This window comes from Phascolarctos cinereus, unplaced genomic scaffold (genome assembly GCF_003287225.1).
Source record: "Phascolarctos cinereus isolate Bilbo 61053 unplaced genomic scaffold, phaCin_HiC Scaffold_8;HRSCAF=390, whole genome shotgun sequence".
NCBI lineage: Eukaryota > Metazoa > Chordata > Mammalia > Diprotodontia > Phascolarctidae > Phascolarctos > Phascolarctos cinereus.
In genome coordinates this window covers 70,920,762-70,940,100 of record NW_027556291.1, presented here as the reverse complement: position 1 = coordinate 70,940,100, position 19,339 = coordinate 70,920,762, and the positions used below count along the sequence as shown (strand labels likewise).

Below are 19,339 nucleotides of genomic sequence, written 5' to 3'. Positions count from 1 at the left end.
GAGAAAAGTTTGCAGAGCTTGAGAAAGGCCTTTAAGAGGGCAGCCAAGAAGCATTTATCAAATACTTGCTATATTCTGGGCCCGGTGCTAAGCTTGGGGGCCTAGACCCAGGGAAGCTCACAGGTCAGTGTCCTGCTGTACAGAATGACTGCATTGAGTTAGATGAGCTCGGAGGTCCAGGTGACCTCTGGGCCCTGTGGGAAGCAACAACAGCCAGCTTTGGAGTCCAAGGCTACCCACCAAGCCAGTGGTGTCAAACTTAAATAGAAACTGCACACAAGGAAGGAGCCACATATTGACTTATAAAACCACATATTAACATCATCTATATCTCGTATTTTTATTTGTTTTGTTAAATTTTGCCCAATGACATTTGGATGTAGTTCAGGTACACTCCGGAGTGCTGGGGACCATATGTTGAATGCTTTGGCACCAGACCATACTCCTAATTTCAGACCAGGCTTAAGATCGGCCACTTTCGCCACTGGAAATGTTTCTGGAGTAGAAAGGGGCTGATCATTGCAGGATCGGGGGACTTTAGAATTGGAAGGAAACTCAGGTCGTTTGGTCTGGGGAAATCCCGAGCAAGCCACTTGCCCCCTCCGGGCCTCAGTTTCCAAAGCTGCAAAATGGGGTCACCACCTGTGCTGCCAGCCTTCTAGTGGTGGCCTGAGGAAGGGAGGGGCTTGGGAAGTCTTCGGGGGCTAGAGAAATTGGGAAGATTGCCTCAATTCTAAAGCTCATGAAATTATGTGCCAAGGGCTTCACAAATTCTCATTTGATCCTCACTACTGCCCTGGGAGGCAGGTGTTGTTATCATCCCCATTTTATTGGTGAGGAAACTGAGGCAGATAAGGTTAAGTGACTTGTCCAGGGTCACACAGTCAGTCAGTGTCTGAGGTTAGATTTGAACTCAGGTCTTCCTGACTCCCGGCTCCAGTGCTCCATCCATTGTCCCCCTGGAGCATAAAAATAATGATAATGATAATGTAACAATAACAGTAAATATTTATATAGCACCTGCTATGCTAAGCACCTTACAATTATTATGTCATTTGATTCTAACAACCACCCTGGGAGGTAGATGCTGTTATTATTTCTATTTTACAGAAGAGGAAACTGAGGCAGACAGAGGTTAAGTGACTCACTTGGGGTCACACAGATAACAAATGCCTGAGGCTGGATTTCAAATCAGGTTTTTCAGGCCCAATGCTCTAGTCACTGTCTCTAATAATAATAACAATAATAATAATAACAACAATAACAACAATAATAATGACTAGCATTTATAAAGCACCTACTATGTGCCAGGCACTGTGCTAAGTGCTTTCCAATTATTATCTCATTTGGCCTCGCAATAACCCTGCAAGGTAGAAGCTATTTTGATCCCTATTTTATAGTTGAGGAAACTGAGGCAAATAGGGTTAAGTGACTTGCCCAGGGTCACACAGCTAGTAAGTCTAAAGCTGGATTTGAACTCAGGTCTTCCTGATTCCAGGCCTACTGTTCTATCCACCTAGGCGCTTCTAGGTGGATGAGATCTCTTTACACTCTAAATTTGTGATGCTAAGGAGATCCTGACCTGGTCTGGGCTGATCCCCTAGATAGAGATACTAAGGAGAGAGAAAGGAGATTAAGCCACCTCTACCCTGGCTACGGTTCCAAAGCTGCCCTTCTTCTCCAATCAATAGGTCATTTAGAGGACACTGGAGGGGAGCCCAAAGCACCACGCCTTCACAGTCCAACATCTGTAGCTTAGTTTACTCTTGCTATGGCCTAAAATGGCCAGCCACTCCTAGAACCCACTGAGCTTCAGAAAGCCATAGCTGGAAGGGACCCTAGAGATGGAAGCATTGTACAGCAAAAGAGCAATGGCTTCAAATCCTTCCTCTGCTATGATCCTGGGTTTAACTACCCTGTGCCTCAGTTTCCTGTGTTAAATGAGGGCATCAGACCAGATGGCCTCCAAGGTCCCTTCTGGCTCCATCCACATCCAGGGTCCTACGTATGACCTTGGGCAAGTCATTTCCCCTTCCCGGGCCTTGGTTTCCCCCTCTGTAAAGTTGAGGGGTACTGTTGGTTTGGCTCAAGATCTCTTAAGTTCTCTAACAGCTTCTAGGGTCTATGATGTTGTACCCAATTCCTACTAGGTCCTGGAGAAGGAAAATTCCCATCCCACATGAGCTGACTCAGTCTTTCCAGTAGATGGCGTGCAAAAACCACTTGGGCCTTGGCTCCTCATTTTATAACCATTTATTAGAGCAGCTAAGACATAGCCCTAGTGTCTCATTGGGAGGTCTGGGAAGCAAATGCAAATGCAAGCAAATCAGACTGATGATCTGGGGCCTCAGGGCTGGTTGGCAGGCCCTGGACTATAGAGGAGGGGGGCTTCTGCTTTTTTGGTCCATCTTCTCTTGGCCTAGGGGAAGGCCCAGCCAGGCCCGAAGCCTGAGGCTGGAACCTCCTAGGCGACTTGGTCTGCGGCTTCTTCTGCGGCTTCTTGGTATGGCACCAGGCTAACATTTCCGTGCTGCAAGACTGACCAGAGGTGGCGAGGCAGAAGGCTGCTCTCCTTCTCCTCCTTGGGGACCTGGCCCTTCCACTCACTAGTGTGCTCCTTGGGGGCCAGGGAGGCCGGGGAGGCCAGGCCTCAGCTGGCCAAGTTCTTCTAAAGAGCATGTGTTTTTTGTGGGAGTCACAGCACATGCAGCGGAAGCTTTGATGTATTAGTTAAACTGGGCCCTTAGTCCTCACTGCTCTCTCAGATCCCCTCTCTGCTGTCACTGGGCCAAGGGCACTGGCCACCTCTGACCTCCGGTTGTCTTGATCTGGTAGTTTCTTCCTAATGTCCAACTCAGAAAAGAGTGGGAGTGGTCCTAAATAATTACTCTTTACTGATGTCTTGTACCCCTGGGCTCTTAGGTTGGTTGCCTTGCCCCAGCCCACCCCCGGGTGATTTCAGGATAGCAGATGGTCTTCACCCAGCTGATCTCCCAAGAAGGCTGGATCTTGGCACCTTGAAGGGGTCAGCTCGGTACCTTGGCGGGTTAAACGGTGGCAACTTGGTGTACACCAGTGTCCAATTTCTAGAGGATGTTACCCCTGTACACACCAAGACACACACAAGATTGTGGGTAGCTATTTAACCAGCCCTGTGTAGGCCCCAGTGCTCAGGGCTTTGACCAGGACTCAAGGTTACAGATCTGGGCTAGATCTGGATTATAGCTCCAGAAGCTGATGGAGGGTGCCCCTCACCAAGTCTGCACCAAGTTGAGGATATTCGTTCCACACTGGCCCCTTCAGGGCTCAAAACTGCAACTTGGTGCTAGAGTCCAGCCCCAGGAGCTGCCTGGAGAGTGGGGAGAAACTCCTGTGCAGAAGACAGTGTGTGACCCAGGGCTCTGGGGGTTTAAAGGCCTGCAGGAGGGGCAGCCACGCAGGCCCAGGGAGAGTAGAGTAGCTTTTATTCTGGGTCCTCAAAAGGTGGGGGCGAGAGGTGAGGAGAGCACTGGCTAGGGATGACGGGGTAAGGGAATAAGACAATACAGGAGTGGGGGTACTGGGGAACAGCAGGGAGGGAGGGAGGGAAGGAAGGAGAGTAGGCTACAGGCAAGGAGGGATGAAGGAGAAAAGGGAGAGAATGAGACCGGGAGGGAATAACAGAGGGAGGGAAGGGAGGCTGGAAAGAGGAAGGAGGGGTGGGAACCAGGCGGGGGGTGGTAGAAGCCCTGCGGGAAGAAAGAAGTGAGTGAGGAAGTATGGGGATGAGGGAAGGTGGGATCAGGGAAGGGAGGGAAGGAGTCACCGGAGCAGGAAAGGAGGGTGGATAGGGTTCAGGGAAGGATAAGGGAATAGCAGGAGGGTACGAAGGTGGGAAAGGATGAAAAGAAGGGACGGAGGGAAGGAAGAGGATTGGGAGAGTGGGAGGGAGGGAAGGAGGGGTTTCGGTCTGCACCCTGACACTCTTGTGGGTAGCCTTCCCTTCAACTTGGTCAAAAAGAGCTTTTCTCCCAGCCTCAACTGAAGTCCCAGTGAGAGGACAAGCTGGCCCAGTCTTGCACTGAGGGAATGAGCCCTCTTCCCAAACTTGGTCAGCTGAGGTGCACGTGGTTCCCCTGAGGGTACAGCAAGTGCTGACCTGGGGGACGTGCTCAGGAATGGGAGGTGGAAAAGAGCAAATAAGTACCAGAAAGTCTCTGAGAATGGAAAGAAATTGGCTCAAGGTGACTGATGGAGGCTTGGTCTTCTGAAAAAGTGGTGGGAAGGACTTTGACTGGTCCTCTCTCTCTGGGCTTGGGGCCCTGATGGGGTAGGGCGGGGGCACTGGTGCTGGCACTCTCCTATTTAAAGTTCTTGGGATATTACAAACGGTGGGGTCCACGTGATTGAGTGGGGATACTACCCGAGGGAAGAGGGGAGTCTCTGGTGTCCACGTTTCTCAGCTGGTCCTGAGTGCTGGAGCTTGAAAGGACTTGGATGGAGCCTCTAAACCAGGCTGCCTGGCCAGGACACCACAGTCAGGGCTACTCGGTTCCGTAGTTCCTTTAGCATGGGGATCAGCTGGGCATTGCTCATGCCAGCGGCTGGTGTCCCATTGACAGCCACGATCTCGTCACCACACCTGTGGGGGGAGAGAGACACACATGCAGGATGATCGAGTCACTCACCACTGCCAGCCGCTCTAAGGATAATGAATGCCACTGAGAAAGGCCTGAGGTATAAACTAGCTGCTTCCAGGGCAACGATTGTTGGGTAGAGCAATTTACATATCATTTACATACAGGTATTCTGACCACGGAATCCTAGACGATCAGAACTGGAAAGGGTGTGGATCCACACAGTCTAACCTCAAACCATAAAAATTTAACCCACTTTGAAGTGTGAGTTTGGGTGAGTCCCTTCCCTTCCCATCCCTGGGCCTCAGTTTCTCCAACTGTAAAGCAAGGAGGTTGAACAGATAATTTCTTTTTTTTTAATTTTTTTTATTAATTTATTTTGATTTATCAACAATCACCTCCATATACTTTTGAATTTAAAATTTTTCTCCCCCTTCCTCCGCCCCACCCTCCCCAAGATGGCGCACAATCTGATATAGGCTATACATTTACATTCCTATTAAACATATTTTCACATTAGTGAAGTTGTAAGTAAAAATTAAAACCAATAGGAGGAACCATCAGAAAGAGGAAACAAAACTCAACAGAAGAGAAAAAAAATTCACATTCACAGTTATGATTATTATCTGTGTCTTTTTCTCCATCCTTTTTTCCCCCTGTTTATGCTTTTCTTTCTCCTTTCCCCCCTCTACTGTTTTGCTTTTGACCACCACCTCCTTCAGTCTCTCCTCCCTTCTATTACCCTTTTCCCTTTTCTTCAAGCCCTTTGCCCTTACTGCTTCTTCCCTCCCTTCTATCCCCCCTCCCTTTTCTTTCCCCTTTTCCTTCCTACTGCCTATAGGGCAAGTTAGATTTCTATTCTAACTGATTATGCTATTCCCTTCTTGAGCCAAATCTGATGAAAGTAAGGTTCAAACAATGCTCACCCCTCCCTTCTTTCCCTCTGCTGTAATAGGATTTTCTGTCTTTTCCTATAAGGTAATTTACCCTTGTCTGCTTCCTCCTTTCTCAGTACACTTTCTAAGATCAGACTAATCCACTTACTTGGATCCATTTAATTCACTTGATTAGTTTTTTTTTTTCATTACATCAAAGTCAACTAATATCCACCCTCTTTGTGTATATTCCTTTAACATGTTGTAATAACAATACAGTTCTCAAGAGTTGCAAGTGTCATCTTCCCTTATAGGGATGTAAACAGTCCGCCCTTATTAACAACATTTTGTATCTTTCTGTCCCATTTACCTTTTTATGTCTTTCTTGAATCTGTACTTGAAGATCAAATTTTTTGTTGAGCTCTGGTCTTTTTATCAGGAAGGTTTGGAAGTCCCTATTTGTTGAATATCCATCTCCTCCCTTGAAAAATCATGCTCATTTTTGCAGGGTAGTTGATCCTTGGCTGCATCCAAGCTCCTTTGCCTTATGGAATATCATGTTCCACCCTGCGGTCTTTTAATGTAGAAGCTGCAAGGTCCTGTGTAATCCTGACTGCGGTTCCATGATATTTAAATTGTTTCTTTCTGGCTGCTTGCAGCACCTTCTCTTTCATCTGGTAATTTTGGAATTTTGCATTGTCAATTTGGGATCTCTTTCAGGTGGTGATCGGTGGATTCTTTCTATGGTTATTTTCCCTTCTGGTTCTAGGACTTCCAGGCAGTTTTCTTTTATGATTTCCTGAAAGATACTGTCCAGGCTCTTTTTTTCATCATGATTTTCAGGTAGTCCAATGATTTTTAAATTGTCTCTCCTGATCGATTTTCCAGGGTTGTTTTACGATGAGGTATTTTATGTTTTCATCTTTTTTTCATTTTTTTGTTTCTGTTTGACTGATTCTTGCTTTTTCACAGTCATAAGTTTCTGTTTGTCCAATTCTAGTTTTTAACAGATTGTTTTCTTCTGTTAGTTTTTGTACTTCCTTCTCCAATTGGCCAATTGTATTTTTAAGGATTTGTTTTCTTCAGTGTACTTTTTTTCCAGTTTGCCAATTGTGTTTTTAGGGACTTGTTTTCTTCAGTGTACTTTTTTTCCAATTGGCCAATTGTATTTTTAAGGACTCTTCTACCTCTCTCATTGACTTTTAAAATCCTTCTTGAGCTCTTCTAAGAAGGCTTTTTGGGCTTCAGACCAGTTCATATTCCCTTTTGAGGTTGCAGATGTGGTTTGTTGACAACGTTGTCCTCTTCAGAATTTCTGTCTTGATCTTCACTCTTCTCATAATATGAATCTATGGTACGTTTCTTTTTACTCATGGTTTCTTTATTCCCTGGCCTTTAAAGAGATTGAGCTCTCCTGCTGGGGAACAGAGGGCACTGACCCAAGCTTCTTGTGTTGGGAGCCTAGGTCTTGGTCACTGGCTTTGTGTGCTGGGGCCTCTTATGTTGGCAATTGGAGGCTGTAGGGTTTTGGCAGCTTACCTCGGGTTGGGCTAGAATCAGCAAGGCTGGAACTTGCAGACAATTCTAGGTTGCCTGCTTTTCCTTTCCTTTAGCTTTCTTCAGCTCCTTTTAGATGGGTGCTGCAGGGTGTTTATCTGCCTGGGGCCCCCTGCAGTGTTGTCTCCCTCATTTCTGCTAATGCACTGGGAGATTCCTTTACAGTAGAGTGCTGAGGCACCTGGTGGTTTTCTGTGCTGGTTTCCACCGGTTCCCCCTGCCCTCACTGAGGCACTAGGAGGTCCAGGTGTTGGTGTTTGCCTGCTCTACCACCTGGGCTTCAGGATCTCCTCCTGGTTGACAGTTGGAGGCTGAAGGGTTCTGACAGCTTACTTGGTGTTGGGTTGGAATCAGCAAGGCTGGGACTTTAAAGAAGACTCTAGGTTGCTTTCTTCAGCTCCTTTCAGATGAATGCTGCAGGGTGCTTATCCTCCTGGGGCCCTTCGTAGTGCTGCTTCCCTCATTTTTGCTGAGACACTGGGAGACCCATTTGCTGTAGAATGTTGAGGCACCAGGATCTCCTCCTGGTGTGCTAAAGTGAGGCTTTCCACTAGCTGCCTGGGATACCTCCCGTTCTGTACTGCTCCCCTTCCCCCAGGGTAGGAGGGGCTTTTTCCTTTAATCCCTCAATCTACCTGGGCTGCTGCATTGCTGCTCCCCTTCTTTCTTCTAGTTCAGCTGTTCCAGGGTTTTTTTTTTTCTGGGGTGATATTTTCTGGGTTTTCCGAGGTTGATAGGAGAGAGTGAGAGAGGCTACCTTTTTACTATGCCCCAGATAATTTCTAAGGATCTTGATTCCCATTCTGACCTCCTGGGATCCTATAACATTGCACCTTCTCTTTCAAATTACTTCCTCACCTATTCAATTCAATCCTACAATAATTCTGATTCCCCCCTCCCCCAGGTCACTGGTTGAAGGTGCCAGTGTAGTTGGACCTCAGTTTGCCTTCTGGACAATCCAGGTGTAGTGAATGTTGGATTTAGCATCAGAGAAGCTGAGACTGAATCCTGGCGTGGAGACTTACTAGCTATGGGACCCTAGGTAAGTTATGGTCTCTCTCTGGGCCTCAGTTTCTTCATCTGTAAAATGATAGGGTTGAACTAGTGATGGCAAAGGCCTCTTCCAGCTTTAAACTGATAAGCCTATGATCCTGTCTTGTGACAGTGTGATACCGGGGTTTGAACTCAAGGCAATTCTTAGCTCCCTTGTCCAGGGTCACTCAGCTAATAAGTGGCTGAGGCAGGATTTGCTTCCTGGATATGGCACTTTGCCTTAGTTTCCTTGTGTGTAAAAATGAGGGGGCTGAATGAATCCTGCAGAATCTTCCTCTTAGCTGCCAGTCTTCTTGACCCTTGGTAGGGGAGGAGGGGTGGTGAAAGGAATAGCCATCCCAGAAGGGAGGAGAGAGGTGGGGGAGAAAAGAGAAGAGGAGAGGAGGGAGGGGACCAGCTGCCTGAGAGAAGCATTGTGGTGTCATGGAAGGAGCTTGGGACCTGGGATTTAGGAAACCTGAGTTCAAGTTTTGGCTCTGTTGGAACCTGCATCTCATCTATAACATGGGAAAAGGAAGCGAAGGGAATAAACATTTTTATAGCACCTGCTATGTGCCAAGCACCGTGCTAAGTACTTTTAACAGATCTCATTTGAACCTCACAACAACCCTGTGAAGGTGATGCCATTATGATCCTCACTTTTACAGATGAGGAAACTGAGGCAGACAGTGGTTAAGTGATTTGCTCAGGGTCACAAGGCTAGTGAGTATCTGAGGCTGGATTTGAACTCAGGACTTCCTGCCTCCAAGACCACTGTGCCACCAGCTGCCTCTGGATGCTAATATCTGAACTTCCTACCTCCCAGCACCATTGGGAGGAAAATGCTTTATAAACTTTGCGTTCTTATAGACATGAGAGTTATTGGTGGCACTTTGCTCTAGGGCAAGGGCTCTTAAGATGGGGTCCACAGATCCCCAAGGGGACCAGGGAAAGACTTCAGGAGTCCATGAACTGCAATGGGAAAATGTTGGTTTTCAATAATCATTAATGGAAATTGAGCGTGTCTTTAGATTATGGATGATTCTGAGAAGGGGCCTCCCCAGCCCGCCAAAGAGGCCATGAGACAAGAAAGGTTAAGAGCCCCTGCTGAAGTGGTGGGTTTTGGTAGAGTGAACAGTCAGTAATCCCAGTTAGTGGAAGTGTAATTGGAGATACTGTGAATGTTCATAGTTTTTAGAACATAACTGGTTTTCCCACCTTTAGTTTCTTCCCTCACTAACCCCATCTTCCCCAAAGTTGCCAAAAGTCTCCTTGACACATACCTCTGACCATGCCTGTTCCCTGCTCAAACACTTTCTGTAGCTCCCCTAATGCCTCTAGGATCAACTCAAAATGCCTCAGTCTAGAACTGAAGGCTCTCTAATCTGGGTGCGACCATCTGAGACATAGCTCATACCTGTCCCTTTATGCCCTCGACATTCAAGACAAATTGGACTAGCTGATCTCAAGCTCACCATGCCCCCATGCATTTATACATGTCACCTCCCTTCTCCCTTCTCATGGCTGACACACGTTCATGCCTTGAATCTACATCCTTTAAGGCTCAGTTCAGCTGCCTCCTCCTCCATGAAGACTTCCTTGATTTCCCAGGCTAAGCAAAATCTTCTTTCCTGCCTTCAATTTTCTTAAAGCTCTTTGTCAGAATCTCTCTTTCCCAGCCCCAATCCCTGCACATCTTGTTTCATACTGACTTGGGTACATGTTGACTCCCCCTAGTAGATAAACAGTGCTTTGAGAGCAGGGACTGGGGAATGGTCCTATCTTTGTATCCCTAGCGCTTAGCACTGGCCAAGGTACAAAGGGAACCACATGAGCACTTGCTTAATGAATGAATGCAGTTGACTCTCTCCCACCTCTTTCTTTTTTTTTTCTTTTTTCTTTTTAGGCAATCGGGGTTAAGTGACTTGCCCAGGGTCACACAGCTAGTAAGCGTCAAGTGTTTGGGCTGAGGTCAGATTTGTACTCAGGTTCTCCTGACTTCAGTGTCAGTGCTCTATCCAATGGGCCACCTAGCTGCCCCAACTCTCTCCCATCTACAGAGTGAAATAATTAGGTTAGAGGATCTCTAAGACCCCTCCAAGCCTGAAAGGGCTGTTACCTTTGGGGTGGTTCTAGGGACGCCCACAAGATAGGCAAGGAAAAAAGCCAAACAACAAAAATCCAACCTTTTGATAATCTAAAGAGCTCAAAAAGATTCCAGAGCATGATGGGCCATTGAGGACAAGCTTCATTTTTCAGAGGAGGAAACTGAGACCCACTGAGGGGAAGTGACCTACCCAAGGCCACACACATAGGATTCTAAATCTTGGGCTTGAAGGGACTTCAGAGGATATTAAGTCTGACCTCCTCATTTTACACATTAGGAAACTGAGGCTCAGATTGGTGGAGTCCATCTAGTAATAACCAGCTGTGCATGCAGGTGTCCCTTCCATAATTTCTGAAAGGTAGTTGTTCGGTCTTTGGTGGAAGAACTATAACAACTGAGGAAGTCCCTATCTTAAAATTCAGACTTTCCCATTTTCCAACTCTACCACTTGCTAGGAAGTTATTCTGTACATCAAACCCTAACTCTATCTTCTCTACCCTTACAACTACATACATTGGTATATCCTTGGGATCCACACAATCAGTTGACTCTTTCACATGACAAGTTTCACATATGTGAAGATAGCTCTCACAGCCTCCCTGGGCACCCTTCTCCAGCTCCTACTGCTCCTCCAGCAAGCCAGATTCTGGACTGCTCATTGTCCCAAATATGCTTGCAGAGTAACATGGTACCAGTAATTCACATGTCTATAGCATTTGAAACTTTGTAAAGCATTTTCCTTCCAGTGGTCCTGTGATGTAGGAAGTACAGGTATTAGTGTCCACATTTTAGAGACACTCAGGAATGATATGTCAGAGTCAGAACTTGAATCCAGGCTTTCTGAGTCCCGGGACCAGGACTATTCCCATGATATCACACTGCTTTTGCTCTTGACTGCAAAGCTAGCCCTATCCTTCAAAAACCCAAGAAGGATTGTTGTTTTTGTTGTTTGTTTTTTGTTCTGATGGTTTGAATTGCAAGTGAATTGGATTAAGTGAGGCAGAGATGTGCAAAGTCAGCAGCCTCAATCTCCCCTCCAGAATCATCAGAATCTAGTGGCAAGACATAGGTCAGGACAACTAGTGATGACCCTGGATGCAGTGGGAGACCTTGGCCTTTTTAAACTAAGGTCTTTCCTAGGTCTCAGTTTGCCTGAGGTAACACCCATTCAGTGATTAAAGGCCAGGTAAGAACTGAGGCAAAAGATGGCCTAGTTTGGCTTCAAAAAAGAATCAGTCTGAGAGGGGAAGACCCTCAGAGTCTCTAGCCAGGACAGACTCAAGGAGGAACTCAGGAAGGGAGGGGAGGCAGGACTAATATTTTGCTCTCCCAGGGTATATGACAGCCAAAGAGTCAAGCAAGGACTGCTAACAAAGAAGACCAAAGGAACTCAGGAGAGGCAGGGAGAGGAAAGCTAAAGTTATGCTTGATATTTTGGTCTGAGTGTATTTTAAGGTTTCTTTTGGGTGCCTCAGTCAGCACAGCAAACATAATGGAAAAAGTTAGAGTGCCTGGATTCTAATACCCCCTCTGGGCAACTCTCTTAAGACTATTAAGTTTATATATCCAAGAATAACTTTCCATGCAAAGCTGAATATAGTCCTACAGGGGGAAAAATGAATTTCAATGAAATAAAGGACCTCCAAGCATTTCTGATGAAAAGACAAGAACTGAGTAGGAACTTTTGAAATGCAAACATAAGAGTCAAAAGTAAAACCTAGAAAAGTAAACCTATTTGAGCAATCAGAAGGGAGCAGTATGATGATGCAGTGCTAACATTCTAATGAGGGAAAAGAAACAAGAATCCCTTCAGAACCTTTCTTAAATAAGAAAAAAAAAAAGAAGCCTTAATGGTATAGATTAATCCTGTTCTGAGAGTCTGACCAGAGGAATGAGAAAGGAATACACCAGTACAGAAAAAAAGAAGGGAATGGAACCAGTTTCTCATAATTCAGTTGATTGAGAAGAAGATTATACGAACATGGAAGAAGGGGTTGGAGAGTGGTTTCAGATGAACCTCGCTCTCATCTGAAATGGACAAAAGAAGGTTGAACAAACACAGTTTGGTGTGGAAATACATCAAATTTAGTTCAGGGAAACGAATAGGGATATGGAAATGGCCAAGAGGGAGGATGATACTGGGGAAGGAAAAGTCACAAGGAAAACCAACTTCAGCAGCCAAAGAGGGGACTAAAAGGGAAAAAAAAGAAAAAAGCAAAGAGCTAAACTAGAAGGTGATGCCCATCAACTGGGGAATAGTTGTGGAATGTGAATGGAACAGCATGTGATTGTGCAATGTGAAATGATGAAAGAGACAATTTCAGAGAATCTTGGGTGATAGGAACTGATGCAGAACAGGAAGAACAATCCATACAAGGACAACAGCACCTTAAAGGAAAAGAACTTTAAAGGCTTAAGAACTCTGAGCAGTAAGATGGTCAATGACGTGTCCAGAGGTCTCATGAAGAAGCCTCCTGGCCACCTCTTGTCAGAGAGTCGGTGGAATCAGGGTAGAGCAAGGGGCAGCCATTTGGGGGCAGGGCCACCAACTGCTTTCATTTAGTTATCCTTAATACAAGTTATTTTTCCTCTTCATTTTTTTTAAATCGTGTGTGTGTGTGTGTGTGTGTGTGTGTGTGTGTGCGTGTGTGTGTGTGTGTGTGGTAGCAATAGTGACCCTCACCCCAAAGGGAGAAGAGAACAGAGGGAAGTTCAGAGGGAGGACATAGAGACAAGCAATATTAAAAGTAATGTGGAATTTATTATCTATTTTTTTTAAAGCAAGTGGTATGAAAGACAGATTCACAGTTTCATAGAGAATCCTCTTTTTGTGTTCTGCTACATGTATGAGAATGCTCTTTTTTGGTGTTTCAGTTCAGAATAAAAATACATTTTTTTTTCAAGTACAAAAGAAAAAAAGAAAAGTAGTTTGAACCCTGCTGTGAAGGGCTTTACATACCAAATGGAGAAGTTTTGTATTTGATCGTACAGGCAAGAGGGAGCCACTGGAAATTCTTGAGTAGGGGAGTAACAGGGTCAGACCTGAGATAGGGCAACCAATGAGGAAGCCCTTGGAATAGACTAGGCCACAGGTGATGAGACCCTGCCCTCCCGTGGCAATAGCATGAATGGAGAGGAGGGGAGACAGAGAAGTTGTTAAGAGTTCCTGAGGAGGGGTCCCACATACTTACTTCAGTCTTCGATCCCGGAAGGCTGGAGTGCCAGGCACGATGGTCTTGATAAAGAAGGGCTGGTTGCCTTTGGATACCTCGAAGCCCCCTACGATGCTGAAGCCCCAGCTCTCATCAGTGTTCTTATGCAACACGACATCTTGGCACAAATGGAGGGCACTGAAGAGGGAGAGAGCACAAGCTAGACATGGCATCATTAGTCCTTATTCGCTGAGGTCCCCTGGCCCTGGCTAGCAGCACAGGCTTAGGTGCTGTCCAGCTGCTGAGGAGCATTCACCAAAGGCCTGGAGTGCAAAGAGCTTCAAATGAAGGTCTTTAGGCCTGGAAGTGTCATTAGAGACTGTCTTGTCCTACCACACTGTTTGACAGTTGAGTAAATGTGGTCCCTTGAGGCTAGTGAAGCAGTGTGGCATAGGAGAAGGTTTCCATGTGGAGTCAGGAAGACTTGGGTTCACATCTCACCTCCCCTTCTCCCTTTCCCTCTCCTTCTCTCTCCCTCTCTCTCTTTCCTCTCCTCTCTCTCCTTCTCTCTCTGTTTCTCTGTCTGTTTGTCTGTTGTCTCTCTCTCTCTCTCTCTCTCTCTCTCTCTCTCTCTCTCTCTCACACACACACACACACACACACACACACACACACACGCACACACACACTAGCTGTGTGGCCCTAGGCAAATCACAAGCCTCCCTGAGCCTTAGTTGTCTTATCTGCAAAATGGGGATAATAATGTCCCTAGTACCTACCTAATAGGAGTTTCAAACCTTAAAGTGCTATATAAAGTCAGTTATCGTTATTATTGTTTTTGTCTGGCTTTGGGATTACAGTGGGGAGACAATACCAGTGAGGAAGTCCCCTCTACCATGCAGATTGGCATCTGCTCTGAAAGTTATGGCCTTGGAGAGGTTGAAGTGAGCTGTCCAGGGTCACACAGTCCATATGGGTCAGAGGTGAGGCTCGAACCCAGGGCTTCCTGGCTCTCAGGCTTGTTATCTTCTCTACTAGGCTGTATTGACTCTATTATTATTACTGTTATTATTATTATTATTACTATTACTGCCCAAGGTCACACATCAAGTTAGTTAGAAAACCAGGACGCGGCCCAAGTTCTTGCGCCTTAGTTTCCTCCTTTGTAAAATGAGGGGACTGACCTGGCTGTTTTCTCTAAGGTGCCTCAGACTCCTCTCTTATCTTCCAGTAGGTAAGCTCATGTATGGCCTGTACCTTAGTGTTAGGCCTAGCACCAAGGAACTTAGCCATGGCACTGTCTGGGAGAAGTATAACTTCCACACCCTCTGAACCATTGCCACTGAGCTCCTGGGGCTGCTGACAGATTGGGGAGAGGGGTGGGTAAGGAATTCCTTCCACTTGGAATGGTGCTGACAGGGATTTCTGGGAAGGAAAATGCTTCAGACAGGAGTGGTGCATTTCCCAAACATCAAGTCGCTCCAGAAGAAAGTAGGGTTTCTTAGCCTATTTTATGGCTGGGGAAACTGGGGGCATGCCCTGGCTATGGGTAGGAGGAAAGCATGGGGCCAAGCTACTCAGTATATTGGTTTGGAGTAAGACCAGAAGTTCCTGTTCTGGCTCTGACACTGACTAGGTGTGTTATGCTGGTCACATTCTTTACCTTTGTCACCCTCGATTTTCTCATCATAAAATGAGATGAACAATACTATGATTAACCCCGAAGGGTTATTGTAGGGAAAGTCAGCCTTATGGCCCCAGAGCATTGGGGCCCATCACTCTTGGCCAGAAGCCACTGGCCTCCTCAACACATGTTCCACACAGGAATAATCACTGGGGGCAGCTCTAGGCTAAGTCCCCATGTGACCCTACTGAAGTCAATTCATCTTTCTGGGCCTCAGTTTCCCCCTTTGTAAAATGAGAAGGCTGGATGGGCTGGTCTGTCAGGTTTCTTCTAGATCCAACATTTGATGATCCAGAAGTCCTTTACTGTACCTCCAAAGTTACTAAACTTGTACCTACCCTTTGACCCAGTGATAATGCCACTAGGCAGAAAGAAAACAAAAAGGAATCCCTATGTACAAAAATATTCATTGCAGCTCTTTTTGTAGTAACAGGTAAAGAATTGGAAACTGAGGGGGTGCCCATCAATGGGGGAATGGCTGAAGGTGATGGACCACTCTTGTGCTGTAAGAAATGACAAGGGAGAGTTTTGGAGAAACCTGGGAAGATTTGTATGAACTGATGCAGAGTGAAGTGAACAGAACCAAGGAGATTTTACAATAACAACAGTATTATAAAGACAAAACCTTTGAAAGACTTAGGAATTAAGATGAACACAAGGACCAAACATGATTCCAGAGGACTCAGGATGAAATCTGCTACCTGTCTCCTGACTGAGAGGTGACAGACTTAGGGAGCAGAATTTTTGGTCATGGCCAATGTGGAAATTTGTTTTGCTTAACTATGCGTATCTGTTATAAAGGTTTTCTTGTTTTCTGGGGGGGATGTGGAAGGAAGAGAAAATAGGTTTTTGTTAAATGAAACAATTTTAATATAATTTAAAAACTATTTTAAGCCTTTGCTCTGGGCCTCAGTCTTCCTATCTATAAAATGGGAGAGTTTTAATCGGGGTTCTCTTAGGCCTCTTCCAGTTCTGAAATCTTAGGCCTTCCTTTCTGGATTCATGAGGAGGGAGAAGAATAGGGAAAAGAACATGTATGGTTTCATTGCTACAGCACCCCTGGGAAGCTCGAGGATGACTGTCTTGTGATAGCAATGGTGAAACCAAGGTCCAGAGATGTACGGCACCATGCCACGCATATAGGAGGGGAGTAGAGATTTGGAGCTCAACCTCGTGGCTCAGTCTACTGAAGCCCTAGAGGGAACATCCCTCCATCCTTCCCCGCTTACTTGGATGAATGACTGAAGTATTCAAAGACGAGTGGGACTCCCAGCCCAGAGACTGGCCCCCTGGGGGCAAGGTGCTGATCAAGGGAAAGCAAAGCCAGAATGGCAGAGGTTTCACCCCATTCTCACCTGGGGAGTCCCAGCCACGACAGCCAGAGGGGCGACCAGCTAGGACCATACTCCACAGGTGGTTCTTGGCCACCTGCCCAAGGCTCCAGGCTCCCAGGTGGCATCAGGATGTCCAGGGCTTTCAGGACGATGGTGGTCGAGGCTGCCTGGGACTTGAGGACTGCCACTGCCTCTTGGTAGGAGAGCAATGTCAAGTCTATGCCATTGATGCTTAGGAGAATGTTACCTGTAGAGTGGAGGAGTGGGTAGGGTAAATGAGTGGAGGTGAGGAAGACTAGAGCAGGGGAAGCCACTGTGGATGGAGGTGACTGGGGCACTAGGCCCATTGGAAAGTCAAGTGTGCCCCTGTACGTAGAAAATTTTAGTCTGTAGGGCTTAGAAGTGAACATAGCTTCAATATCCTTTAGTCCAAACTCATTTTATAGAAGCCCCAGAAAGTGGAGTGGCTGTTCTGACATATAATAGAGTAAGGTACAGAGCTAACCCAGAACCTCCCCTGATTTCCAATCCATGCTCTTGACAACTATAGCCCAGATGCTGAGAACTTGGGGTCTTAGAGAGCTGTCCAGAGTACAATTATCCCTTCCACGTCACCACTTTTCCCCATTGCATTTTTGCTACATTATGGGTCGGCATAAATTAAAAGGGAATTTGGGGGGAGTTTTACAGAAGCCCCAGACAACACGCAAAGGCCAGCAGACGACATAGAAAAAGTTTAGAAACTGAGAAATGCCAAAAATATATGTATGGTATTGTATAATATCAATATATTTTATTTTTTAATACCACAATAATTCAGACTTCTTTTCTAGTATGAAGGGAGGGCCAAAACATTCGATGTGGATTTTCCAGATTGCAGGGGCACTGTGCCCCTAACCCCTGTGATGTGGAAGGGATAACTACTGAGGTGATTGGTAAGTGTCCCAATAGCCACTGAATCTTTGGGTTGCTGGCTTCTTCTTTGTCCCTATCCCACCCCACCCCACCCCACATTTGTATATGTATAGGTCTTAGCTTCTTCCAGTACCACTCTCTGCCCCCACACATAAACTTGAAGGAACTGGGAATATTTCAGCTGAAGAAGAGAAGGTCCCAGACTGAGGGGGAGGGATGAGGCATGGGTGGCATGCCCATGCTCTTCTCCAGTGGTTGAAGGGCTCTATTTGTCCCCAGAAGGCCGAGCTAGCAGAAATGGTGGAATTTGCCAACAGCCAACTTTAGTTTCTTGGGTGGAGCCTCGTCACTTGACAGATGTAGGAAGCTGAGATCAGACAGGGCAATTCACTCACTCAAGGTCACATAGCTAGGGAATGCTGGACCTAGGATTCATGCTCTTGATTGAAAAGCTCTGGCCTTCTCTGCCTTTCTAGCAGAGCCTCAGATAGGATGAGCTACCAGAGAGAGGGGAAAAGGCTGGTTGGCCTGAGGGCCAAAGCAATGGGCCTTGGAATTGAAGGGCAGCATTGTGTGCCCTCCCCTGCCCCTCCCCCCTCCTTTCTCCCCATTACCTCTCTGAATGCGACTATCCCGGCAAAGACAGCCCACAGGCTGCACGCTGGTCACATAGATGGGCACACTGTGTTTGCCTTCCCGGCCGCCCCCAATCGTGATGCCCAGGGACTCTTTCACGTCTTTCCTTATGGTGAGAGTCTTCTCCTGGCTCAGGAAGCCAGCAGGAGGATCCTCAAAAAAAGAGAGGAAACTTGGAGGACCACTTCCTCCTGGCTGACTCAGGCTTACAATGTAATAGGCTTGAAGGATAAACTGGGTCTCTAGGTAAAGCTCTCCATCCCAGGACCCAGGGGACCTTCTGAGTGTGGCCAGTTTCCCCACCCCCACCCTCCAGCTGACTGGCAGTATTGGAGGATTATGGGATCATGGGATATAGAACTAGAGGAGAACTGGAGTCCAACTCTACCATTTTACAGAGGAGAAAACTGAGGCCCAGACCAGAGAATGACCTTGTAGAGCCAAGATTAAACCCCCCAGGCTGTTTGATGTTCTATCCTGGGCTGTTTCAAGGGTGATAGAAGTACAGGCCGGGACTTACCTTGTAGAAAGCCAGGGGCCGTGGGTAGTGCCCCAGTTCAGGTTTCCACTGAGGGACTGAAATTGGGGGAGGACTGTTCCCATGGCTGAGGCTGATGTGATTGCTGGTGCCACTGCTGCCATCGCTTTCACTGCTCCTGCCCCCACTTCTGCTGGGCCTCGAGCTGCCCGAGTCTGTCTCCATCTCCATGATCAGGCTGTCTCGAGGCCTCAGGACCACGAAGTGAACTCTGCTCTCACTGGTCTGCAGTGAGTAATACAGGGAGGGGGGAAGGCTGAGAGCTAGGTAGGAGCACCTGGTCAGGTGGGCTTAGCTCGAGCTGCCCATTCATTTATTCTTTCAAACTCGCTAATTTCACTCACATCACTTCACATTGATGCCATGTAACTTCATGCATACAAGAGATGAGCCCACTTCCCACTTCCCTGAGACAACTGAAAGTGGCTGAGATGCTTTGCCCTTCCATGACCCTTCATTCCTCACACCTTCTTAGCAGGACTCTCCTGTCTTCTCTTTCCCTTGGGTTGAAGAAATATGTATATCTGTTTCTGACCTGGACTAATCCCTTCATCCACATTACCCCTTTCCTCTCCTCCTTCCTCTAAGGCCTTACTCCAGCAACTATTTCCTGTCCCTTGTGCATTCAATCTCTTCCTCCTTGCCAGCACCTTCCCATCTGCCTACAAGTAATTTCAGGTCTCCCCAAGTCTAAAAAAGCCTCAGCCTCCCCCTGCTAGAAAGCTCCAAAAAGCTTAAACCCAGCTCCTGGTCCATATCTCTCTTCCCTTTCACAACTAAATTTTTTTCTTTCTTTCTTTTTTTGTAAATAGTATTTTATTTTTCCAATTACATGTAAAGATAGTTTTCAACATTTATTTTTATAAGATTTTGAGTTCTGAATTTTTCTCCCT

At 46.5% G+C, this 19,339-nt stretch overlaps 1 protein-coding gene across 3 annotated transcripts in view; it reads right to left on the bottom strand.

Moving 5' to 3' along the window:
* Positions 1–295: 295 nt before the first annotated feature.
* LOC110201534 (ligand of Numb protein X 2-like) overlaps positions 296–19,339 on the bottom strand; it is a 110,873-nt gene continuing 91,829 nt past the window's right edge. For 2 of the 3 annotated variants that reach the window (XM_020977264.2, XM_020977267.2), the window contains 5 exons: positions 18,429–18,671; positions 17,887–18,061; positions 16,379–16,604; positions 13,379–13,537; positions 2,239–4,621 (listed from right to left, as the gene is read on the bottom strand). In XM_020977264.2, the coding sequence (XP_020832923.1) occupies positions 4,486–4,621; positions 13,379–13,537; positions 16,379–16,604; positions 17,887–18,061; positions 18,429–18,671 (939 nt within the window). In that variant the 3' untranslated portion in view covers positions 2,239–4,485. Of the gene's footprint in view, positions 960–2,238; positions 4,622–13,378; positions 13,538–16,378; positions 16,605–17,886; positions 18,062–18,428; positions 18,672–19,339 lie in introns of those variants that run through there. The other variant, XR_002322512.2, reaches the window with a different exon arrangement.